Below are 26795 nucleotides of genomic sequence, written 5' to 3' on the forward strand. Positions count from 1 at the left end.
TCCTATTCGGCCATCTTGCTCCGCCCCCCTCACATATTTCTCTTTTGTTGGCTATCTTTGTTCCCAATGAATACACTTTTTTGCTTTATTGTAGCATGCCTATGTTAACATGAAAATAATACTAATAGTATTGCCAAAATAAACTGCTGCCTTCCCCAGAAACAGATCCTGAGATGAAGATTAATGTTAAAGTGATGTAATCATATTTTCAGGGGAAAAAGCCAACAACAAAAATAGTAAGGAGGTTGGGAAGTGGGCAGGGAAAGAAAGGAGACCAAACAAGGGTACGAAAACAAGCCAAGTCTGGAGGAAGGTAATTTTGGACTAATGCTACAAGAGAGCAGTGGGAACAGTGTAGTCTGCACCTCAGATCTGTCCTAACCAAAGGTAGAGAAGTTAGAGTATTTATATGCCAGTACCCATCAGTGGTTGGCTCCAGGGTGTCAGGTTTTGAAGGGAAGGCAAGGGTTAAAGAAAGACAGAGAGAGAGAGAGAGAGAGAGAGAGAGAGAGAGAGAGAGAGAGAGAGTGGCTTAACAGCAAATGCAGGCTTTATGTCCAGCATTAGACCTACAGAGGCGGGAGACCAGCTTAATGCCAGGGCCCACTGATGCTTAAAGCCTGGGACAATTTATAGGTCTGGGCAGGAGGGATCTGCCGGGGGCATGGCCTGCTGCCTGGGAAAATGTTGATTACGTGTTGCCAGGATGAGGCCGTTCTAGCCCTTGTACTGGCTGAATGTAGTGTTCCTTGCACTTTTGCACTTTCTCCCAGCAGAATATAAGAGGCAGGCTGTTTCTTATGGCCCAAACCCTTGTGGAATGTTTCACTTTGACCAAGGTCTAAGAAATGGCGGTGGGGGAGGCTTACAAAGTGCTGTAGTGTGGACTAACATTCTTGGCTTCTACTTTAATATAAAAGGAAAAGGGGTGTTGTGGACTATCTGGCTGCTTCCTGCTGAATAGGGGCTCTGTTATCAGGGTTGGGGTTTTGCAGTAGTGGGTGTCCGACTTTGGAGTTGTTTTCCTGGAGGCACTGATACCGAACTTGGTGGAGGAGAAGGATGGCATCAGTGGGTGTCTGGGTGGTTGCCTGGACAAGGGAGTTCAGCCTTCGGGAGATAAAGCAGGATATGGAGGTGAGTACTCATGGACCAATTGTTAGTATTTGGAGGAGGAAGACTAGGGACCCTAAGAAAGGGGTTACCCAAGGCATACACTTTAGGAAGGATGACCTGTGCTACCAAGAGTTAGTGGCTTGATGTTGGATTTCTGCAGCCCTGTTATGGATCCCATGGGCTTTGTCACGAACAATGCCAGATTCACTAACATTAAAAAGCATTCTTCTTGGAGATATACACATGTGCCCACCTTTTCAGTGGTTAGCAGGTCTAGGACCCTTTGGCTTTGGAGAATGACTCCCATAAGAGAGTTTATCTGCCTTTGGGGGCTTGTAATGGAAGTATGCATGTCCTCTAAGGTATTATAGAGGACTGTAGAGTTTTTTTTTTTTTTTTTTAAATATAGGGAAGTTGAGGTTGATATACTTGCTATTCCAGTGCCAAGTGCATCAGAGATGCTTAATCCTGTTACCAGAGGAATGAGATGTAGAGTCCGCTTAGTGAGTGTGGAGGAAGATGAGACAGAAGCTACCGAAGGAACCTGGATGGTCTGGTTGTTTGGCAAAATGCTAATGTTTGGAGATTGTAACCAGGGTGTACGTTCTTGACCAAATTGCTGGCAAGCAAAGATAAGAGTTTGTGCCATACGGAAAGAAAAGACCGGGGGTTGAGAGGCAAAAGTTGTAAGTGAATGTAGCAAGCTACGAGTAGATGGGGGTTGAATCCTGGACAAACTTTTTGTTCCAACATTTTATTTCTCCAGGTTGAATAGCTACTAGCAAGGGAAGCCCCTGTGAGGGTCTGATAGGGAATGTTGGTGGGGGAGGAGGTGAAGGCTGTTTGGTTTTGGAGAGAGAAAAATGGATTTTAGTTAATTAATAGTCATTGTGGCCCCGATGGGACAGAAGGATATAGATTGCAGTTGAGGGAATTGTGTGTGCATTTTTTTCCAGGGAGCACCCTTGGGTTGGATACATGAAAAGCTGGGCCAGCTGAGAGGGGAGGGGTTGGTAAGAGGTGTTTTATGGAATCGGGCTTGTAACATGTTTAGTTTAGAGGTTATGAGGTGAGGGACGGTGACAGCTCTGTGTGTGATGATGTGGGTGGATTTGATAGTTTGGAGGGAAAGGTATTCAGCTGAGAAAGAGTATAAACAGGTTTCAGGAATGGTTTGGCTGAGAGGTAAGATGCAGGTTTATTTTGGACCAGGGTTATGTAGTTAGGTTAACAGAAAGGGCAGTGAACTGCTGGATTTTTGTGGACTAACAAATTTAACAGTTGGAAGAAAGAGGGGTGTGTGACGGATTTAAGAGGCAATGTGTGAGATTGATGACAGGGGCCTGACTGCCAGAGGTCGGGGGTGGGGACTTAAGAGTACCCCACAGACAAAGAAGACAAAAAGAGAAAAAGGAGATTTGAGAAGGAGTGAATATTCCGAAGGCCCCCGAATTAATGTGAGAAATTGGAGTTGACTATTCAGGGACCTGGGGAGGAAATATCAGGAAGTATCTGAAACAAGATGTGAGATAAAAGATTTACAGTTGGAGGTGGAGAGTGTAATGGACTAGGGCCTTCTGGACTGGCAACTTCGGGAATTTTTGTTAAGTGCAGTGAGGTTGGTCCTGTGAGGGAGGAAGAATATTTTGGGGGTGAGGAAATTTCTGAATGTCCAGTGTGGAAAGGATGTTAGCTTTACCTCTGTGGGAGGAGCTTGGATAACCTGGTGAAGGCCCAACCACTTAGGTTGGAGAGGGGCAGAGGAGTCTGCCATCCAGACCCAGTCCCCCAGTTGTAAGGACAGGGAAGAGTGTTTTGAGGATGGACTTTCAGGCTGGGGCAAGTAAGCGTTAGCGTACTGTCTTATTAGATGTGTGATATATATTCCCTCTAAAACATGACGAGGTTTACACCTTTTTTTTTTTTTGCCAAGTTCTGTGATTCTTTCTCAGTGGTAGCAGTTTCAAGATATAACTTGTCCTTTACCTTGGAGATGATATTCTGGCATATTCAAGATCACTGGATCCCTGAAACCTTCACTTATGTGACTAGTCCCTAACACTTTGTAGGCTTTCTCTCCCCTCCCTTGGGAGTGTATATATTTTTACAGGGCATCCAGAGTCCTTGTTTCTTCTTGCTATTCAGCTCTAGTTAACATAATTGCATGCTTATAGTGACAATGTGATGTTGCAGATAATCAAGATCCTTTCAGATTATGTTGTCAAAGAAGCTGGCGAGTTAACATATTCCTTGACAAAACTGTGAAAGAAGTACTGTTGTCTATCCCAAGTTAATGCAAACTACTTATAATCCTCCTTTCTAATGGCACTTCCAAAGAACACACTCGCCATATCAATACCTGTATAGGAAGTAACAGAGCCTCTGTTGATGCATTCCATCTGGCACACCATATGCAATTAAGACTACCACTGGATCCCATCTGTGGTGGTCCTCCACCATTTGCCACAGTCTATTTATTCTGGGGCCACATTGGTGAGTTGAATGGGAATACAACAGAGATCATTACTCTAGCATCTTCCACGTCTTTACAAATGGCATTACTGTCTGCTATTCCACCTGGGATGTGGTATTGCATCTGAATTACTAACTCAGCAGGAGTGAACTGTTTTTGAGCATTTTCATGTAAGCTTCAATGATATTAAATCCTGAGTCACAGCACTGTGCCCTCATATTAACAAGATCTCCCTTATCTGGACTTACCTTCTGCCCCCAATACCCTGGTCTCATATTCTAGGCATGCTCTTCTTGTCTCTTCCACTTTAGTAGAGCCAGTACTACACTATTTGGATCATCCTAAGACCTGACCTAGCTATTTGTCAAGTATTCAAGTTTGCTATTTGTTAAGGTATTAGAGAACGTGAGGATAGAATTTGACTAAGCAAGTATTGTCTTGCAAGGTATTTGTATCAGCTGTGTTTTCTGCATGGGCATCTTCAGGAAAAGGGATGTTGCCATCCCCCAGCATGGGGTACTGGGATAAGGATACCGATAAATTTCAGGGTAAATTTCAGGCCTTGACTTTAGCATGAGACTTCCTAGGACTTGACTTTAGCATAAAGTCAAGTGTTTGTCGTTGCATTTTCTGCTACTCTGACAATCGAATCCTGAGTCCCATCTTAAGAACATGTCTGCCCTCTGCTATTGGAGATCAGGATATCTTTAAATGCTGCCAGGGAGATTTTCTGACTTTCACACCGTACTCTGACGTAACTGGCCATCTTGAGTACATCGGTGATCATGACCACCATCAAACAGCCAACTTCAAAGTTGTTCTAATGCCATTTCCACACATTTCTCAAACACTAGAGGTATTGACCAAGCCAGTGCCTTCCCTTACACCTGTATCCCATCTTTCATTCCAGTGCACAACAGGACAGAGTCAGCAATTGTAATGCTACAGCTGGCCCAGATTATCACCAATGCTTTTACAAACATCAAGGGGGTCTCTGGACCACCTGGCTTGTCAGAGATACAACTCTGGAAGTTATTATAAGAATCTGCATCCTAGGTCTTCTTGTGGAAACAACTGGTTTAGGTCAGATTCTTTAGAAGCAGACCCTGAGATGAGGATTCCTGTAAAAATGATTTATTAGGATATATTTCCAGGAAAACCTGACTAAGGAGACTATAAGTAGATCTGGAAAGGATATAAAGTAAGGTCCAGTTCAGTTCTTAGGGGATTTGGGAGATAGTGTGAACCTCACTTGCCAAGCAGAAGCAAAGGGAGATGGAGCATTTATATCTGTGTAGTGATGCTTTGACTAAGAACTATTCCCAGGCAGGCACAAATTCCCAGGCACATCCAGGTTGGCAGGCAAAACTGGCTCTTGCAGCCTGAGGGAGCCCTCTAACAGAAAAAAACAGGTTCCAGGTGTTGGGAATGAAAACTCATCAGGAGCTAGTATGCAGCAAAACGGTAAAGAGAACTGAGGGGATATGGGTGGAATATTGAGTGTTTGCTATAATGACTGAATGCAACTATTTTTAATTTTTGATGGGAAAGAACCTCTAGACTGATTTATTTCTGCACTTCTGCACATATGCTCAACATATAGTTAATGTGGGCCTTGTCTCAGACTGAACCTAAGCTGTTTTCATTGCTAATATTCAATAACATCTATACATGCCTGGTATATAGAGAAGTCTAGTAGAGTTGGAGTCACTAGGAACTTCTTCATTAGTGACTAGAGAGTCCCTGGGAATGAGGAAAATCCCTAAGAAACTTATCCAAAGCAATAATGGAGGCAGGCACACAATGTCAGTATTAGCGATCTGGTAACAATGGTTCGGTAAATAGAAAAGAGACGCAATTAATGGAAGAGTAAAAGTGAGTGTACATTCAGACTCTAGAATCTTATGGAAGAGAGTGGCTGGTGGGTAAGAACTAAAGGATTGGCTTTACCAAAAACCTCTCCAAGACATTGTAGACAAAACAGTTCTGCTTGGAAACTCATGCAGTGAATTGGAGTGAGACATTTGGAAGATGCCAGTGCTTCAATTTAGTTCACCAGATATTTATTAAGTACTGACACTGAGGGCTCAAAAAAGCATGGCTCAGCCTTGAAACATCACGAGTTTCAGCTCATTGACAAGGTTAAAGAGCTTTCATTTGCATGGACCATTTCTAAAGTACTGGCGGGGAAGAAGGCACTAGTAACATGTTCATATAGTCTCATATTTTTGAAAATTTCTAGAAATAAGCTATTTTAACCACAATTGTTTAAAATTACTATCTCCATCCTATTGTTACGATGTTAATGAAATTGCTCTTGGCATTTTTTGATATGGTGAAAGGAAGGCTGCAGTGGGAATGTATTTTGCTGGACTAAAATTTGGGATACATTTATGTGGCTTGGGTTGATAATGGGCATAGTCACATTATTGCTAGCTACCTTGGTATAGAAACAGCTTCCTGGAATACCTAAATCATCCACTGTGCCTGTGTAATGGGATATCCAAATAATGGAAAAGAGTAAATCACATGAACATATTGGTGATGGTTTTAAACTTCATATTGACTTGACACACAATCTTGACATTGCAACGATAACACAAAACTCGTAAAAACAAGTCCTTCGTTAGGATTCCCAAAAATATTTAAGCTTCATTGGAGACTGAAGATTTGATAGAAGCAAACTGTGACTGAAGTCACACAAAGACAATTCTTCCCTCTATAAATGTGAATCATTACCTCATCCCTGTCCGAGGTTGGTGTTGCCTGGGGAAACAAAGGTTTCACAATTCATGTCATTGTCTTTGAATATCACCTAAAAATTTCCTATCTTAATAAAATAGCTCACTAATTTTGCCTTTAAACAGTTCACTCTCAGTATCATGTGGATTATACCTATTTAAAAATTCACACTAAAAACGAAAGACATGGTACTAGAGGCTGTGTATATGCCTAGTAATGAATTTTTTAACATGAGGTCACGGGAAGGGAGATTGGAGTGTATGGATAAAAGCAAGAATACAGAAAAGAATACCAAGCACAAATCCATCGTAAGTTGTTGCATCTCTGGTCATATGTGTGCTCAAGCAGGGAGGCCAGGTAACTGGATCTTTAATAGAAGAAACTGGTCACTTCTGGACAAACAACCCAAAATGCAGAATTTGAAATGTGATGAAGGTGAGCACATATGAAGAGCAAAAGAGGAACAGTCCTTTGCCCTTTGTTAGAACAACAATGAGGTGAGACGCACACTTCGAGAGGAGAACTTTCTCACGATGTTGACTGAGACCTTGATGGCTGACCCTGAAGTGCCCTCCTTACTTCAGGATTCTACACTCTGATGGTAAAATACCAACTAATGAAATACCCTTCTCTGCTATATGCCTATCTCCCTTTATCAAATTTTGTGAAAATATTTCTCTTACTTTCTCTACCCTCGCTCACCAACAAACTGCAAACTGGCCTGTACACTCATCTCTCTGCTAAATGTACCCTGAAAAAGCTACTAAGAATTCCGATCACAAGGTGACTAAGTTCCTTTTCTGACCTCATCTACTTGAGCTTCTTTACTTCACTTTTTACTGCTCATCAGCGGTCTTTCTTAAAAGGCCATGCCCATGAGTTTTCAGTGAGAGTTCTACTCTCCTGTTATTTCTCACACTTACACACCTGACTCTTTCATCTCTGTTATGTGTGGGCATTTGTTTTTTTGGCCCTCCTTAGATGTTGGCATTCTGTCTTGGCTTGTGATTTTCCATCAACAGGCTCTTCTTGAGCCATTTGGTCTAAACTCAGGTCTTCAGTACTGAACATCTGCATTTTTCTCCTTTATCTTCTTCTCCATTTCACTCTCATAGTTTCTATAAGTTTCAGATTAATGATCTGGCCCCTTGTTGAGCTTGCTGTTATGACTTGAATTATGTTCCCCCAAAAGATGTTGAAGTCGTAATATTCAGTATCTGTGAATGTGACTGTATTTGAAAATAGGGTCTTTGCAGATGATGTCATTAGAGTAGGCCCTGATGCAATATGACTGATGTCCTTATAAAAATAGAACATTTGGACACAAAGACAGATGTGTATCAAGAGGAGATGACATGAGGACTCAGGGAGAAGGTCATCTACAAGCCAAAAAATGCCTGAGACTACTAGAAGCTAAAAGAATAAAAAAGGCACAGAACACATTCTTCCTTATAGCCTTTAAAAGGAACCAGCCCTGCCAGCACCTTGATTTTGGACTTCTAGAGCTGTAAGACAATAAATTACTTTGAGAAACTTAGTTGGTGGCACTTTGTTAGAGCAGACCTAGGAAGCTAATATACATATCCACATGATTATCCCACTATTACCATTAACTCAACATGTCCCAAAGTCAAATCATGATCTTCCCCCTTGAAAAGGTCTCATCTTGCTACATTCCCTGGCTTAGTTGTTCAGACCACGCTCTATTCAGTCTCTCAGGTTAGAGACCCAGGACTCCTTGACACCTTTCTTCGCCTGCATCCATCTAGTCAAATACCATGATCTTTCAGTTCTATCTTATAAACATTCTTCTTGTCTTCATCTCAGCTTTTTCTGCCCTCACCACTGCTGAAGTGAGTTCAGTCCTCACCACTGCTGTGTAGGCCACTGCACAGATGGTCATTTAACTAGTCTTCTTGATTCTCAAATTAGGTCACAGTGTTCTAGCTAGAGAGAAAATCTGCCCATGTTAGTATTGCTATGATTCCTATCATACTGTTTATAGGTTATACCTTGAACTCCCTAACACAGCAAACAAGACCTCCTTACTCTGACCACTCCTACTTCCCTAAATCCACTTTCTTTCCTTTCCTGATTATGTAGGCAAGTGATTCCCTTCAGAATCCATCCTGCTTCTTGATTTTATTCTTTTGTGCAAGTTGGGCTCCAGTGTAAAGTATCTTACCACTTGATAAGATTTTACCACCATCCAGTGTAAAATATCTTACCACTTGATAAAGATTTTACCACCACTTGGAATCAGAACTCCTCATCTGGTCTTTCATGATGCCCTACATGTTCCTCTGCTATTTTACCTAAAACAGTGTAGTGCTATCAATTACTGTGTCTATCCTCCACATTAGGATGGAGAATGACTGCCTCCTTTACTCCAGTGTCCCAAGATTCCAGATTCTGGAACATAACAAGATCTCAGTACGTGTTGTGTTTATTCAAGCCTGGCCCTCTAAATCCTTGCCTTGATTTTTCACTCAGAACTATTGTCTATCACACTGCCTCTATATGAAATGACTCGATGCCTCTAATCTTTATTCTACATGGTAGAAATCAAAACAGGGGTCAATCCAGACCATGGTCCTGAACTCAACAACACCTACACATTATCATTTTACAAAAATACAAATTCAGTCATATTTGAGATTTATAAGTAATTGAACCACTGAATTATTTGAATCCCAGAAGAAGAAAAATGACAGACTTTCACTGGGTAATTTGTGAGCACTGTTGAAAATGAGAATTTACACAGGATTAGGCAGGTGGTAGGGAAACCACAAGGAATTCTGGAGAACCCTAGAGCTTGCCAAATAAAGGCAAATAAAAAAGACTGGACAAGGAAGAGGGAAGTTATTAGAACATATGGAAAGGGCTGCCTTCCTGGAGCTGTGAACTGCAATAGAAAGCTCAGTCTTCTGCACACCCCAAAAGAGAGACTGTCAGAGATAAACGCCCACTGACTCTACGTATCTCCCTCAAAAATCTAGCAGAAGCCAGTGGATAAGGGAGTACAGGATGCAATCCATATGGGTCAGCCTCTTGGAGCCTCAGCAGCACGGAGATAAATGGAGGACATACAGGGAAGAACACAAGGACAATACCCAACCCAATAAATAGAAAGTAGTATTAATTTCCATAAACAGGAAAAATCATTGCCCTAGTGAGGTTGTCACCCTGGATTAAAAGTTTTAAGACATTGTTTCTCGTATCCAGTACTGGAATCTAACATACTGGGTCCCACACAGCAAGCCCTCTTAATCCATTGTTAATTCTATGAAGATGACAACTGCGTTCTTAGTTATCATTTTATTTGAATTTTTATTCATCTTATATTCATCTCAAAAAAAAGTCTGAACAAAATAACGAACTGATCTTATAATTGAAAAGAGCCACAGGAAACAAAATTCTTTTCACTGATATTTTCATCGCGGAAGCCTTCTATTTTATGCCATACAGTGCCTAATGACTTTTCCATCCAAGGTGGGATAACTAAGAAAGGAAAATGACATAGAATTTAAAACTTCAGCTGCTTCTATGGCTGTAACCATACATAAAATCATTATCCTTTACCTTCACAAACGAGTGAGTTTTCTCTCTTTAGCCCAGTCTTGGACATCTGCTTCTCCAAATATGAGGTAGAAGATTAGTCCTGACAGGTTAACGGCAAACAGCAAAAAGAAGACATTCCTCCACCCAAACTCAGGGTCCTGGAGACACAAAATCCCGAGTCTGTATTACCCCTTTCATATTTTTCTATGAAACATTAGATTAATAGTTCAGATGACAACATTCACTGCTGTGTTTTCATGTAGAAATTCATTTCCTGAAAGTGACTCGATAGTTAAATGGAAAGGATTTCAAAATACATTCAGAGTGTTCTTTTTTTTTTTTTTTTTTTTTTTTGAGACGGAGTCTCGCTCTGCCACCCAGGCTGGAGTGCTGTGGCCAGATCTCAGCTCACTGCAAGCTCCGCCTCCCGGGTTCACGCCATTCTTCTGCCTCAGCCTCCCGAGTAGCTGGGACTACAGGCGCCCGCCACCTCGCCCGGCTAATTTTTTTGTATTTTTTAGTAGAGATGGGGTTTCACCGTGTTAGCCAGGATGGTCTCGATCTCCTGACCTCGTGATCCGCCCGTCTCGGCCTCCCAAAGTGCTGGGATTACAGGCTTGAGCCACCGCGCCCGGCCAGAGTGTTCTTAATAAAGGGTATTTGGGGAACTTTGTGGTTAACCTAGATAAATGCATTTGTCCAAATGATTTATCCAAGTGCCACACATGTTCTCTTTTGCATGAATCTCGACTTTGTAAGCTATGCTGAGAATCCTTTCAAGATTCCTCATATGTTGTGCTGGAATTGTGAGAAGATTATGGGCTTTTGAGCTATACATGTTTAACTTTGAAGAATTCTGATTTTTCATCCTCAATGTGGAAAGACTTATGCTAACAGATTTTCAGCTTAATTGTTAGGGAATGAAAATAATAACATTTCATTTTCACAATTTATGTGAGAATCAATAGTTAAATGAGTTTACTGCATATGAAATACCTATACATACATCACACACTTAATGTTTGCTTTCATTATCACCTTTTTGGCATGATTATGCAAATGAAAATTTTTTAATGTATAATTATTTATAATTTTCTAGAAATTTTGTTTTTTTAAATCAATTAAATTTTAAAAGGAACTATTTTATCACTATTTGAAATAGATAACCAGAATTACTTGCCTTTAATAAAAAGCAACCATAATGAATGCAATGAAACCAAAACACTGTTATTCTAGTGAAAAGAAAACAATGTTCATAGCAGCCTTATTGATAATAGCCAAAAACTGGAAACAAGTCAAATGTTCATAAGAGTACAATAGATAAATTGTGATTAGCCACACAATGAGACACTACACAGCAATATAAAAGAACAAACTATTATAACATCCACCAGATGAATCTCAAACACATGATGGACGAAAGAAGCTAGGGTATGTACTATATGATTCCGTTTCTATGAAATGCAAGAATGGGAAAATATAATCTATGAAAACAGAAGTCAAGGTAATAGTTACAACTAGGAGGGGTACTGACTGGAAAGGAGCACAAAATAACCAACTGGGTGATGGAAATATTCTTTTCTTTTCTTTCTTTCTTTTTTTTTTTTTGAGACAGAGTCTCACTTTGTTGCTCCGGCTGGAGTGCAGTGGTGCGATCTGGGCTCACTGCAGTCTCCACCTCCCGGGTTCAAGCAATTCTCCTGCCTCAGCCTCCTGAGTAGCTGGGACTACAGGCACGCACCACCATGTCTGGATAATTTTTTTGTATTTTTAGTAGAGACGGGGTTTCATCGTGTTGGCCGGGATGGTCTTGATCTCCTGACCTCATGATCCACCCGCCTCGGCCTCCCAAAATGCTAGGATTACAAATGTGAGCCACTGCGCCCGGCCGGAAATATTCTTTTCTAAAAAAAAAAAAAACTTTTACATTCAGAGGCACATGTGCAGGTGTGTTATATAGGTAAACTCATGTAATGGGGGGTTGTTGTACAGATAATTCATCACCCAGGTACTAAGCCTAGTCTCCAGTAGTTTTTTTTTTTTCTTTCTGACTCTTTCCCTCCTCCCACCCTTCACTCTCAAGTAAGATCCAGTGTCTGTTGTTCCCCTCCTTGTGTCCATGAATTCTCATCCTTTGTCTTCTACTTATAAGTGAGAACATGTGGTATTTGGTTTTCTGTTCCTGCGTTAGTTTGCTAAGGATAATGGCCTCCAACACCATCCATTTCCCTGCAAAAGATATGATCTCATTCTGCATAGTATTTGATGGTGTGTATGTACCATATTTTCTTTATCCAATCTGTCATTGTTGGCCATTTATGTTGATTCCATGTCTTTTCTATTGTGAATAGTGCTACAAAGAACGTAAGTGTTCATGTGTCTTTATGGTAAAATAATTTACATTCTTTTGGGTATATATCCAGTAATGGAATTGCTGGGTAGAATGGAAGATCTGTTTTTAGCTCTTTGAGAAATCGCCACACTGCTTTCCACAATGGTTGAACTGATTTACACTCCCACCAACAGTGTGTAAGTGTTCCCTTTCCTCTGTAACCTCTCCAGCATTTTTTATTTTTTGTCTTTTTAATAATAGACATTCTGACTGCTATGAGATGATCTCATTTTGGTTTTGATTTGCATGTCTCTAATGATCAATGATATTTAGCTTTTTTCATACCTTTGTTGGCTGCATATATGTCTTCTTTTTAAAAATTTTTATTTTATTTTATTATTGTTTTTTAATTTTTTTATTTCCATAGGTTTTGGGGGAACAGGTGATATTTGGTTACATGAGTAAGTTCTTTAGTGGTGATATGTGAGATTTTGGTGCACCCATCACCTAATCAGTAAACACTGAACCTGATTTGTAGTCTTTTAACCCTTATCCCCTTCCCACACCTTCACCCTGAGTCCTCAGAGTCCATTGTGTCACTCTTATGCCTTCGCATCCTCATAGTTTATAGTTCCCACTGATAAGTGAGAATGTATGATGTTTGGTTTTCCATTCCTGAGTTACTTCACTTAGAATAAAAATCTCCAATCCCATCAGATTGCTGTGAATGCCATTAATCCATTCCTTTTTATGGCTGAGTAGTATTCCATCATATATATATACATATATATATCATATATTTATATATAGACCACAGTTTATTTATCCACTCATTGATTGATGGGCATTTGGGTTGGTTGCATATTTTTGCAATTGTGAATTGTGCTGCCATAAACATGTGTGTGCAACTATCTTTTTCGTATAATGACTTCTTTTCTCTGGGTAGATACCCAGTAGTGGGATGGCTGGATCAAACAATAGTTCTACTTTTAGTTCTTTAAGGAATATCCACACTGTTTTCCATGCTGGTTGTACTAGTTTACATTCCTACCAACAGTGTAGAAGTGTTCCCTGTTCACCACATCCAGGCCAACATCTATTATTTTTTGATTTTTTTATTATGGCCAATCTTGCAGGAGTAAGGTAATATCGCATTGTGGTTTTGATTTGCATTTCCCTGCTCATTAGTGATGTTGAGCATTTTTTCATATCTTTGTTGGACATCTGGTGGGGAAGGGACATCTTATTCAACAAATGGTGCTGGGATAATTGGCAAGCCACATGTAGGAGAATGAAACTGGATTCTCATCTCTCACCTTATACAAAAATCAGCTCAAGATGGATCAAGGACTTAAATCTAAGACCTGTAACTATAAAAATTCTAGAAGATAACATCAGAAAAACCCTTCTAGACATTGGCTTAGGCAAGGATTTCATGACCAAGAACCCAAAAGCAAATGTGATAAAAACAAAAATAAATAGCTGGGACTTACACTTGATCTTAGCCAAAAGGCCGAGAAGCAATAATAGCTGGGACTTAATTAAACTAAAGAGCTTTTGCACAGCAAAAGGAACAGTCAGCAGAATAAACAGACAACCCACAGACTGGGAGAAAATTTTCACAATCTATACATCTGACAAAGGACTAATATCCAGAACTTACAGCGAGTTCAAATAAATTAGCAAGACAAAAATAAACAGTCCCATCAAAAAGTGGGCTATGACATGAATAGACAATTCTCAAAAAAAGAACGTATATGTCTTCTTTTGAAAAGAATCTGCTCATGTTCTTTGATCACTCTTTAAAGGGTTTGTTTGTGCTTCGTAAACTTAACTTCCTTGTAGATGCTGGATACAAATTAAAAGTATTGCCAGAAACATAACAGGTTGGCATTTATGCGTGGAATCATTATCCCAAGACACCTATGCAACTGTGTGTTTTCAGTTTCAAAGATAGCAGTCGATATTTAGTTCTTTTCTTGAGAATGAACCAGGTTTTAGGTCACCAAAGAAATGATTTTATATTTTTCTTTACCAGGTTCATCTTAATGACAAATTACCCACAATTTAACTTTATTTTTCAATATTTGAATACATGCTATTACCTTTATAAATGGATTTAACAGAGCATTTTTTGAGTCCTTCATGACAAAAAAATTGTACCTGACTAAGAAGAAATCCACTGACAGTGGGTACAATGACAGGTGCCATGCTCGAAAATCCCCTTGATGCTCCCATGAGAAAACTGGAATGCCTGTGGGTGACAGGAATGTTCCAGTCTAGATCCAGAGATGTTTGACAGTATCCTTCAGCCCTGATCCATGAATGAATCTATAACTCAATTATATTTTACAATTATATTTAGTTATATTTGGACAATTATATCAAAAAGGACTTGCACTATGTATATTCAAGGAGAGGGATGAAGACAAATCAATACCCCTCCCTCAACATCCCTGAAAAAAATGGCCACAGGTCTATCTGTGGTCCTTCCCTATGGTTTATTCATTTCCTAAATTTGGGGATCCCAGAAAGCTGAAAGCTAAATCTTTTAAAGAAAATGTGAAACTGATAGTGGGGAACAGAGTCCTACCTTGGAGCAATATCTAAGACATTGATATAAATCCCTGACTGACACAATGTGCTTAATGCACATGAGAGCGTCAGCAAGGCAGTTGCTGTGATATAGCTGGAATTGAGGTAGGGCAGAGACACAATGAGTGCTGAAGCGGGAAGATTTCCTAGGGAATGAAGAACAAACAAATTAAACAGTGAGATGCACTCTTTGGCTGTTGTATGCTATGCGAATTGTCTGACCCTCAGGCTCTGTTCTTACCTAAAATTGTGGCAATTTTCCTCACAGTGATGAGTCTAAAATTTTTGGTTAGAAGGAAATCTGCTAGATAGCCTCCCACTATGCCTATGACCCAGGCCACAATAAAAGGAAGGGCAGATAGAAGTCCATTCTAAAGAGAAAAGATTGAGTAAATTACCATAACAAAGGCAGTGAGACCACAACTTCTGTTGATAAATTACTACTAATAATACTGACGCTCTGAAATCATACTTTCTTAGGAAAATCAGTAACCTCTTAAATCATACCGCAGAAAAGCTACTGGCATGAAAATTAAATATTAGATTATTTTTGGTAATAAGAAATACATTTCTCTAAGTGGAATGATTAGTGAGGGCAGAGTAATTGGTCAGCCATGCAAGCAGGAGAAAGGAAGGGAAGGAAACATACTCACGTCTCTGATGTTAACATGGTACACAGAGCTGATGTAAGTTGGTATGTATACAATCATTGTGCTAACTAACCATTGATGGCTGAAACAGCCTAAACATATGGACCAAATGGGTAGAGATCTGAGCACAGCTTTGATGGGAAGAGGCTGCTGAGAAGACCTGACCTGAAAACAAATTTACTGTCAGAATGGTAAATCCAAGAGATGCTCACACACTTAGTCACCCTTAAAAATACAGATTTAAGGTCTCAAGAAAATTCAGATACAAGGTCTCATGAAAGTATTGGTGTCTTTATATGTACCTGTTGTTTCAAGGAGGATATGATGTATTCTTTTTCTGAGACGCTTATCCATGGATAGGAAATGGGGTCATCATAAATCACAATAAACCAGAGAAGGCAGCAGACACAGCCAACACCTCCTGTAGGCACAGGGTACATTTGGTAAATGGGCTGTTTTCTGCTTTTTGGGCGAATTTCTTTTAGTTGGGATATTTTCTGACATAAGTTCTAGGAAAAGCTCATGTTCATTATATCCCTTTTCCATTTCTTAAACAATTCGCCCATTTTACATTTCCTGTTTATTTGTGTGTGTGGGAATTACAGAGCCTAGAAGTGGCACTATACTTGATATCTCAATATTTTTAATATTAGCCATTCTGATAGGTGTGTAGAGATACCTCATGGTTTTTATTTGTATTTCTTAAATAACTGAGGATAAGTTGAGCATCTTTTCATGTGCCTATTTTCCCTCTCTCTATCTTTTTTTGGTGAATGATTTTTGCCCAATTTGTTTTTGGTTTTTTTATTATTGAGTTTTGAGAATTATTTACTCATTCTGAATAAAAGTCCTTATTATACATGTGTTTTGCAATTATTTTCTCCTGGGATCAGCTTGTCTTTTTATTATCCTAACAATGCCTTTTGATGAGGATACATTTTTAACTTTGATGAAATCCAATTTATTAATTAATTTTATGAATCATGCTTTTGGTGTCATATTTAGGAAATCATTGCATAAATAAGAAAGATTATCTCCTATATTTTCTTCTAGAAGGATAATTTCAGGTTTTCTATTTAGGTCTGGGATTCATTTTGGTTTAGTTTTTATATATGATCCAAGGTATGGATGGAAGTTCATTTTTTTGCATGTGGATATCCAATTTTTGAGCACTTTCTGTTAAAGAGACTATCCTTTATCTATTGAACTTTTCTCAGAGATCAGTTCAGTTTACTTTATATGAAATAAATAGAATCATGAGTCTATGATTCTATTTTGTTCCACTGATCTATTTGCCAGTCTTTATGCCAGTACCACACTGTCTTAAAGACTATAACTTTATAATATGTCTTGACATCAGATAGTGTTAGTCCTACAACTTTGTAGTTTATTTTCAAAGGTGTTTGGCTATTCTAGAATCTTTGCATTTCCGTAAAAATGTAGTTTTCAGTGCACAGCCCTCACATCTCTTTTGGCAGGTTTTATCCCTACGTTGAATATATTTTATGCCATTGAAAATGGTACTGTTCTCTTTAATTGATATTTCTAATTATTTCAGTTTTTCTACATCTGAAAATATCTCTATTTTGCATTTGTTTTTGAAACAGTTTTTTTCATTGGGTCTAGAATTCTACATTGACAGATTTTTTTCTTTTCTTTTTCTTTTTTTGGTTTGTTTGTTTTCTTGCACTACTTTGAAGATGTTATTCCACTGCCTTCTCTCTTGCACTGCTTCTAACAGGAAGGAATGCTGCATTCAGCATTATCTTTGTTCCTCTCTGTATAACACATGTTTTAGCTTAGGCTACTCTAAGATTTTCTCTTTATTTCTGGTTTTGAGTCATTTGATTAGAATGTAACTTGATGTAGTTTCCTTCATGTTTCTTGTGCTTGAGGTTCATTGACCTTTTTGGATCTGTGAATTTATAGTTTTCATCCAATTTGGAAAATTTTTGGCCATTGTTTCTTCATATATTTTTGAGAAATGTTGTTGTTGTTCTCCCATCCTACTCCTCTATTTTGGGCACTCCACAACTTACTAATGTTCTCATTTTAATATTATAATTTTCTCTGTGTGGTGCATTTTGAATGATTTATATTGCTGTTTTTAAGTTCATTAATCTTTCATTTTATTGTATCTAATCTATCATTAACTCCATTGAGTGCATTTTTCATCTCAGATATTGTACTTTTCATCTCTATAAGTTTTATTGGGTCTTCTTTATATTTACTATGCCCCCACTTAACTTTCTGAACATACAGACTTATGCTGTAATACAGCTAGAGTAACTATTTCAATACCCTTGTTTACTAATTCTAAAATCTCTGTCAGCTCTGGGTTAGTTTTGATCAATTCATTATTCTCTTCATTTTAAGTTGTATTGTTCTCCTTTTCTTCATGTCTGGTAATCTATGGTTGGAGCCAGACATTATGAATTATATCCTGCGGGGTGCCAGATAGTTTTGTATTCCTGTAAATCTGTTTAAGCTTTGTTTTGGGATATGATTAAGTTATGTGGAAATAGTTTGCCCCTTTTAGGTCTTGCCATCACCATTTGTTAGAGAGATCCACAGCAGTACTCCCTCTAAGGCTAATAATTTCTTACTACCGAGGAATAACATTTATGAGTATTCCATCCAATGACCCATGAATTATTATTTTTTCAGTCTGTCTTATGAAAATGGGTACTATCTCTGATTCTCTGTGAGTGCAGGCACTGTCTTCAGTCTTCACCAATGATTTTCCCCTGCCTACACTAAAGTCCTCTTTTTCATTCTTGATATTGGTTATTTTTCTTTCCTTTCCCTCTCTCTCTCTGTTTCTTTTTCTTTCTTTCTCTCTCTCTCTCCATCTGGCTAAAGATTTGTCAATGCTATTGGTCTTTTCAAATAACCAATTTTAGATTGAACACAACCTCTTTTTTGGTTTAAATCCATTAATTTCTGCATGTACTTTTGTTATTTTCTTCCTTCAGTTTGATTTAGGTTTACTTAAATCTTCTCTTTCTAGTTATTTTAAGACATAAGCTTAGATCGTTAATTTGAGAACCATCTTTTCTAATATAAGCACTTAATGTTAAAAGTTTCTCTCTAAGCATTGTTTTAATTACATCCTACAAAATTTGATATATTGATTTTTCATTTTCATTCAATTCAATTAAAAGCTTTCCCTTGTGTCTTTTTCTTTAACTCATTGGAAGTATGTTGCTAACTTTTTAAATATTTGGGGTATTTCCAGAGGCTTTTCTGTTACTGATTTCTAGTTTAATTCTATTATGTTCAAAGAACATATTTTCTATCATTTTCAACTCATTTAAATTTGTTCAATCTCATTTTTGTAGGCCATAAATTGTCTATCCTGGTGAATGTTTGAAGCACACTCGAAAAGAGTAAGTACTCTACTGTTGTTGAATAAAATGTACTTAATCTGTGTTCTTATTCTATTGATTATTGAGAGAAGAATATTGAGGCCTCCATCTTTAATTGTGGATTTGTCGATTTCTCCTTACTCTTCTATCAGTTTTTGCTTCATGTATTGTGAAGCTCTGTCATTAGGTGTATATACATTTCAGATTGTTATGTCTTCTTGTGAATTGGTAATATTCTTTGTTCTGAAGCCATTCTTGTCTGATATTAATATATCCCCCCAGTTTTCTCTTGATTAATGTTTCCATGGTAACTAACATCTTTGTTCCCTGGACTCTGTACAGTCCCAAGAACCAACAGGACTCTATCTCTGCCCTCAAAGAGCTCACTGCCCAGAAGGGGAGATAAATGTATAAACAAATAAATGCAAACTAATGAAAGCTTTGAAAGTAGAATGTAAAAGCTACTGAAGTGGAAGTTATGGAGGGAGCAGTTCTTTCTTGATTTCGAATAACTAAATGGAAGGCTTTGGGACAAATGCTGAGGTTGGCAAAATTCATCCTCTTGGTGTTTCATGTTTTCTCTTCTCTAAGAAACTTGAGCCTCACTCAGGATGCTTTGCTCCTGTGCTTAATCTGAGACAAAACCCACAGCAGCACCTAACTCTCTGGATTTCTTCCTTCCGTGTCTTACCACTGAACTGCAAGCCTATCCCCTACTGCCTGCAATGGCAGCAGAGTATGCCTGATTACCGTGTGATAATAATACAATATGGTAGGTTAATAGAACTTTATAATAGGCAGGAGAACTTCCAATTTTTTTATGGCATTGGCTAATTATTCCCTTAGATTAAGATATTTTGTTTTCTAGGATTTATCTGTCTTGACTCATTTCGTTTGGAAAACTATACACAAATATACTTACTGAGGAGAATCTTTCTGCATATGAAAGTCTGGGAACTGGGAAATAGTAGCTTACCAAAGACATAGAAGACAAAAGGCCACCCAAGGGTTTCACTAATGAAGCCACCTATGAGGATGGCAGAAAAGCATCCCAGTAACATTCCTGCAAAGAGACAGAAAGTAAGCTGTGGGAGTCTAGACTTCTATCTGGCAAACACATATAGATTGATAGATGACATATTATAGAGCAGTAGCACTAAACCATAAGGAGACGAGCATATTAGAATGCACAAACTTCAAATTTATGATTTAAGAACATATAATTTCATATGTTCTCCTTAGAGCACATTTTTCTGGCAGTTCCCTATAACATAGCAGATGACTGACATACTTCCTTTCAAGTTATTGTAATTACACAAGTTATATATGCTTATTGTAAAAGTAAACTACTATAAGGAGCCAAAGTTACTCTCATCTGCCTTCCCAGCCATTCTCATTCTTCTCTCTAAAATTAACCATTAGTAACAATGTATTATATAATATGTAATTGCATACCTTTTCTTTTCTGTACACATAAATAATATATATCTACACATAGTCATCCTCCTGGTAAATGCATTTATGTAATATGTAGGCAGAAAGATAGATTTTTCTATAAATGTGCTAACAACTCTTTTAACTTTTATAGCTTTTCAGAATGTTCTAATATGGTAGGGCATGTTCCCTTTTTATCACTTTTTCAAACATTTCTAGGTGATTGTATTTTTTATTTTCCAGATGAACATTAATATTAAGCTGTCAAATACTATATATGTGTATAGGTATTATCATTTTTAAATAAACAGGATCATAATGTTTCTATTGTTTTGTGACTTCAGTTTTTATTCAACAATTAGTCTTGTAAGCATTTTTATGTCATTGTAGATTCTACGTAGTTACTCTGAACATAGACATAATATATTTCTGTGCAATAGAATATCAGAAGTGGACTTGCTAGGTCAAAGTCTAGATCAAAGGCTATGTGCATTTTAAATTTTGGTAAATACTGACAAAGTACCTTACTAGAAGGGTGTACCAAATTAAATTGCCAAAAGTATTGTTTTTTTTTTTTTTTCCTCGTCTCTTTGACAGCATTTAATATCCTCAAAGGTTTTTCATTGTTATTGTTTCTTGTTTTTTTTTTGTTGTTTGAGACAGGGTCTTGCTCTGTCACTCAGGCTGGAGATTTATTACATGGTGCAATCACAGATTACTGTAATCTCAAACTCCCACGCTCAAGCAATCCTTCCACCTCAACCTCCAAGTAATGGAAAGACAGGTGCATGTCACCACACTTGGCTAACTTAAAAAAATTCTTTATAGAGATGGGAATCTTGCTATGTTACTCAGGCTGGCCTCAAACTCCTGACCTCAAGTAATCCTTCCATCTTGGCCTCCCAAAGCACTGGATTACAGGCATGAGCCATCATGCCCAGCCCCTCGAAGTTTCTTTTTTTTTTTTCATTTTTACATTTTAATTTTTATTCATTATACTTTAAGTTCTAGGGTATATGTGCACAAAGTGCAGGTTTGTTACATATGTATACATGTGCCATGTTGGTGTGCTGCACCCATTAACTTGTCATTTACGTTAAGTATATCAAAGTTTTTAAAAATTACCTTTCTGGCCACGTGCAGTGGCTCACGCTTGTAATCCCAGCACTTTGGGAGGCCGAGGCAGGCTAATCACGAGGTCAGGAGTTCGAGACCAGTCTGGCCAACATGGTGAAATCCTGCCTCTACTAAAAATGCAAAAACTTAGCTGGGTGTTGTGGGGGATGCCTGTAATCCCAGGTACTCGGGAGGCTGAGGCAGGGGAATCGCTTGAACCCAGGAGGCAGAGGTTGCAGTGAGCCGAGATCGTGCCACTGCACTCCAGCCTGGGCGACACAGTGAGACTCTGTCTCAAAAAAAAAAAAAAATTATTTTTCCAATATTAATGAAAAAGAGAGCTGGGAGTGGTGGCTGATGCCTGTAATCCCAGCACTTTGAGAGGCTGAGGTGGGAAGATCAGTTGAGGCCAGGAGTTCAAGTCCAGCCTGGGCAACAAGTAATATCCTGTCTCTACAAAAAACAAAAAGTAAAAAATTATCCAAGCATGGTGGTGTCTGACTGTAGTTTTAGCCATTCAGGAATCTGAGGCAGGAGAATCACTGGAGCCTAGGAGTTCAAGGCTGCAGTGAGCTGAGATCATGCCACTGCACTCTAGCCTGGGTGGCAAAGGGAGACTTTACTTCAAAAAAAAAGTAGAATAAATAATAAAGAGTATCCCATTTTAATTTCCTTTTTCATAGTAAAGTTGCACATTTTTTTCTATCTTTAGCTATCATTTTTTATTTCTTCTGTGAACTGTCTGTTCATAATCTTCTTATCTTTGTTTCTTTTGCTTGTTTAATTTTGCCTTAATTTACAGAATCTTTATGTATTGTGAATGATCCTTTGTCTGTATGCTGGCTACAATTATCCTCCCATCTTTCACGTTTTTAATGTTGTGTTTTGTAATTCAGCTCTAAGTTTTTATGAAGCCAGATGGTCTTTTTCCCACCTCATAACCTAAAAAAAAAAAAGAAAAAGAAAAAAAGTCTCTTATTTACTTGTGTTGCCTCATTTAAGCACTAGTAGTCAGATTTATAATTGAGTTAATAGAGAGAAAACTTAAATAACTTGCCAAAGGTCACATTGTTAATAACGGGAAGTTAGTGTTGGAAATGAGACTGCCTGACCCCAGGCCACAGATACATGGAGATGGAAAACAGCATCTTTTTCTACCACTAAGTCTACCAAATTTGCATCTTTTCCTTGAACTCTCTGCCTTTGCTTTGACTATAATGGGGAACAGGTTCCTGCATTGCATCGATCCAAAGCCAGGTCCTTTCTTATCCTCTGGACCCGGTCTCCTCCAATCTACCCCAGGCTTGGACTCTTAAGAGTATGCATTCTCTCCCTGCATCCTCACTTCCCTCCTCAACTCTTGAATCTTTCCCATCCACATGCAAATATAGCTTTCTGTGGCTCATGCTAAAAACAAAACAAACCCTTCAGAACCCCCTGCATGCACTTTGACATTTCTCTGCCTCTCTTCAAGGCAAAACTTCCCAAAAGGCTGTGCTAACTGCCTCCTTTCTCTTTCTTCTTGTTCTTTCCTCAGCCAATTCCCAACACACCTCCATTTTCACCCTCAAAACACTGACACGGTTCTTGTTAAGATTATTTGTGACTTCCACCCTGCTGGACTCGTGGCCACTTGCTCAAGCCAGCCCAGCAGCGTGTGGTACAGTTGGCCGTTTACCTCTGGCTGACTGTTGTCTTGCCGCATCTGTCACACACACCTACCTTGTTTTCCCACTGCCCGGGAAGCTTCTCAGAACTTTTGCTGGCCTGTCATTCTCTTCTAAGGACTGAATGCTGGAAGGCCTCACAGCTATTCCCTTGGTTTTGTCCTCTTCTCCATCTATGTTCTTTCTCTAGGTGGTCTTGTCCAGGACCAGGGTTTTAAATACTATTTCTATTGAAATACTGAGGAATTTTCAGTATGTCCTGTTTTTTCTCATATCGCTACCAAATTCCAAACTATAAACCAATCTCCATTCAGATGCCTAACAGCTCATGGCTAATACTTGATTTACATTGACTTATTTAATGCTTAAATATACACACACAAATACATATACATGCATTCGCATCTACCATAGGTTGATATCACATGTATCAACCTGTGTGTGAGCTGTATTGTATATACGTTCATAACTAAAGTGTATTTGTTTTGTTTTTATGTTTTGGGCTTCATTAAAGTTGTATCATCCAGGATGTCTTTTTCTAAGACACTATAATGTGTTTGCTGTATATTATATGAGAATATTCATTTCTACCATAGAAAATAAATAAATTCACCTTATAAGAGATTATTCAGATGTCATAAGATGTATTGGGTATTGATTATAACAAAGTCAGTAATTTGAGAGATATTGATAGACAAGATTCATAAACTATGTAAATTAACGATAAATAATTTACTAAGAATACCATGTTTATCTTTGAACATAGATATAAAGGGATATGAAGACTAAGAGACAAATAATATTAGTCAGGCAATGATTTTAAACATGAGTCTCTGAACATTCATGAAGGTTTAGAGGCACTCAATCAGGGAAGCACTGAAGCTTGTGAAATTCAAATGTGGCCATCTCTTCCCAAGTCTGCATTCAGTGACTTGACTGAATCTTGAAATCAGCTATGATGGGAGTGTTTAGAGCACAGAAACTGATAAATACTATAAATGAGCTTACTTTTCCCCCTAAAAAGCCTGTTTAACAGCACAGCACTGCTGACTCAATATTTGTCCGGACCTAATTCAGCACCCACTGGAGATACCCATTCTGTCTCCATGTGCTTGAGAAACACAAAGCCATGGCAGTTAGTTCTTTAGGGAATGGACCTGTGGCCAGCATCACTCATCCTCATGTTTTTCCCATACAGTAAATGCATGTCATTGGCCCTGATGCCTTTCCTCTAGACACCCCTGTTTGAACCTTAACTCTGGTTCTCAGAACCACACCATCAGTGGTAAGGCTGCTGCAGCAGAAAGACAGAGAAAGAATGTTTGAACACTTGAACATTCTGCACACTTGATTCAGGTCATGCTTCTACCTGCTTATACTCTATCTTACATGGGTTAACATATCCCATTTCCACTCCTCCCCCTTACTTTTTACCCTGTGTTTTAAATTGACGTAACACTGCAATTACTGCACCTAATGTGGTCTGTGAGCCTATCTGTTCTATGACCTCTGGGATAGCTTGTCTGGTAGTGTACCTTAGCCTACCAAGGTATCAAGGCATTTTCCTCCATGATAGATGTGCTTTATTCATACAACATTTGTGTTTCTGAGATTAATTTATGTTGTTTCATGCAGCTACAGTTTCTTCATTTTCACTGCTGTATGACATTGCATTATTTTTAGATTTAAAGGTGTTTGTGTTAATTTTTCTTATCACTTATTAAAACCTGCCTTAGATATGAACTACCAGTTCTGTTTGGTCTGCTCAGTCTCTTAAGTTACTAAACTCCTTAAGTGGCTGCAAAGTTTCCTATCTATAATAGGTGCACTTTTTTAGGCTCCCTTAGAAGATACAGTACACCATGTCCTAGAGGCTGGCAATACTTGAGCCCTTCCACTAAAGGTAGGTAGGTGCCTTCTGCGGTAGTCCTACGCCAACCTTATGAGCTGAGTACAGCTTACAGAGGAGCCACAGGATAATCAGAAATGGCACTTTCTATAAGATCTACGGAGGAAAGCAGGCAGGTTCAGCTCATTCCACCTGCTGATGGGATTCTCCAGTGGTTTTCTGTTGGGTGCCTTCAGACAACCATGGGGTCTATGCTCTCTAACCAGGTTGGGAGGCCAGAAAAGATCACCCGCTTGGAGCCTCTGAAACAGTCCTTCAACACCAAAGATGAGAAAACTTGTGGAACCTGCACCCTTTGTAGGCTACTGAGATTCTTCTAGATACTGTCATTTGACCTATTCTGGTTGTTCCGTCTCTATATACTCAGAAGTGAGAGGAAAGGGAGTTGCTACTTTATATAAGGTCACTGTCTTCAGTCCAAGTCTTTTAACTTTTCTTTCATGCTTTCCATCTCTTGATTTTCTTGTGCTGTATTCTGAGATAATCCCTCGGTGTGATAAACAAAGTGAATTTTCTTAGTCCAAGTTGCAAATGGCAGAGACTAATCCTCCAGAATTGTGAGGGTTTTTGAGTGTGCTGTCGGTCAGGGTGTGTGTGTAGCTTATTTTCTAGACTTGAAGGGTCCCTGCCTTCTTGGTACTCATAAATTACCCGGAGAGTTACCCTTTTTTTCTCACCCAGCACCCACTTTAGCAATCTCCTGTTTCTTAACCATACACTGTCTATTTTCCACACTTCCCCAGTATAACTTAGACTTCTCGCTCCAGAATATTCATTCAGAGCACAGTGTCCAGGCAGATAATTATCAGAAAGAAGTCCTCGGGACAATTGAGAGCAACTACAAAGAAGATCAAGTTGAATCTTTACCTTCCAATAAATAATAGTATAAACTCCCAAATGTCAGGAATTATTATATAAAGATAAAGCCATACAAGCTGAAGAAAAAAAAAAAATGTGGAGTTTTTTTTATAACCTTTCCATCTATGATTCAAAATCCAGATGCCATAAAAATGATCAATTTGACCACATAAAAATATTTTTTAAGTGATCCAAGTCATGGTGTAGGCAAAGTCATGCCACAAATGACATCTTAGGGAAAATAACTGAAAGTCATGTCATAGACAAAGGACCAGTCTTTTTAATTTAAAAATACTTCATTGACATTGAGCAGATGACGAGGAACCATGCAATGAAAAGCTGTCAAGGAACCCAGTGGGAGAATGTTGGATTGTAGTGTTCCCATTTGGAGTACATGACCTTACCTGATAAAGCAATGCTGCAGAGTCTGCTTCGTTCATGTGGAGGGCCCCACTTTTCCCAAATTGCAAACTGACCCCCAATTACTGAGCACTGAAATTAAAATGGTTAGAGTTCTTAACGTGTGGTGCCATGTCAAAATTAATATCCAACTCAGATTTATAAAATATTGAGTACCTGGCTTAGGCCCTGGACTATTCGAGTTACAATGAGGAAGACTATTCCAAAGTCAGCAGCCAGAGGGATGCATAGAGTGAGAAATGAAGTTGCAAACAAAGAAATGCCAACCACTCGCTTTGTTCCTACTCTTCCAGCCAGGTATCCACTGGGAGCCATTGTCAGTATGCCACCGTAACCAACAGCACCAAAGATGATGCCTTGGATTTGAGGAGACCAGTCATACACAGGAGCCTTAGAGAAACAGAGAATGCTGTAGTAAACCTTACACAAAAAGATTCTCACATACCCTAAAAAGCTTCTTTAGACCTTTTACTTGCTTTCAAATCACTATTTTCTCCATTAAAGTTTTTAAACATACATACTCTAGAAAAATAATTATCTGAGCAAACAAACAG

The 26795-nt window shown here is 38.6% G+C and overlaps 1 protein-coding gene and 1 long non-coding RNA gene across 10 annotated transcripts in view; one reads left to right on the plus strand and one right to left on the minus strand.

Moving 5' to 3' along the window:
- Positions 1 to 901: 901 nt before the first annotated feature.
- Positions 902 to 26673, plus strand: LOC117086830. Its single transcript, XR_004438592.1, has 3 exons — positions 902 to 1137; positions 18811 to 18858; positions 26535 to 26673. It is a non-coding gene; the product is annotated as an uncharacterized LOC117086830 (long non-coding RNA).
- SLC17A3 (solute carrier family 17 member 3) overlaps positions 5631 to 26795 on the minus strand; it is a 31449-nt gene continuing 10284 nt past the window's right edge. Inside the window, exons 4-13 of one of the 9 annotated variants that reach the window (XM_033216434.1) lie at positions 26398 to 26631; positions 26226 to 26313; positions 19814 to 19900; positions 15772 to 15890; positions 15473 to 15634; positions 15061 to 15190; positions 14818 to 14965; positions 14388 to 14478; positions 9914 to 10050; positions 5631 to 6355 (exon numbers count right to left, since the gene is read on the minus strand). In XM_033216434.1, the coding sequence (XP_033072325.1) occupies positions 9916 to 10050; positions 14388 to 14478; positions 14818 to 14965; positions 15061 to 15190; positions 15473 to 15634; positions 15772 to 15890; positions 19814 to 19900; positions 26226 to 26313; positions 26398 to 26631 (1194 nt within the window). In that variant the 3' untranslated portion in view covers positions 5631 to 6355; positions 9914 to 9915. Of the gene's footprint in view, positions 6356 to 9637; positions 9833 to 9913; positions 10051 to 14387; positions 14556 to 14817; positions 14966 to 15060; positions 15191 to 15472; positions 15635 to 15771; positions 15891 to 19813; positions 19901 to 26225; positions 26314 to 26397; positions 26632 to 26795 lie in introns of those variants that run through there. The other 8 variants (XM_033216435.1, XM_033216440.1, XM_033216441.1 and 5 more) reach the window with 8 other exon arrangements.

This window comes from Trachypithecus francoisi, unplaced genomic scaffold (genome assembly GCF_009764315.1).
Source record: "Trachypithecus francoisi isolate TF-2019V2 unplaced genomic scaffold, Tfra_2.0 Lachesis_group10, whole genome shotgun sequence".
In the NCBI taxonomy this organism is placed as follows: Eukaryota; Metazoa; Chordata; class Mammalia; order Primates; family Cercopithecidae; genus Trachypithecus; species Trachypithecus francoisi.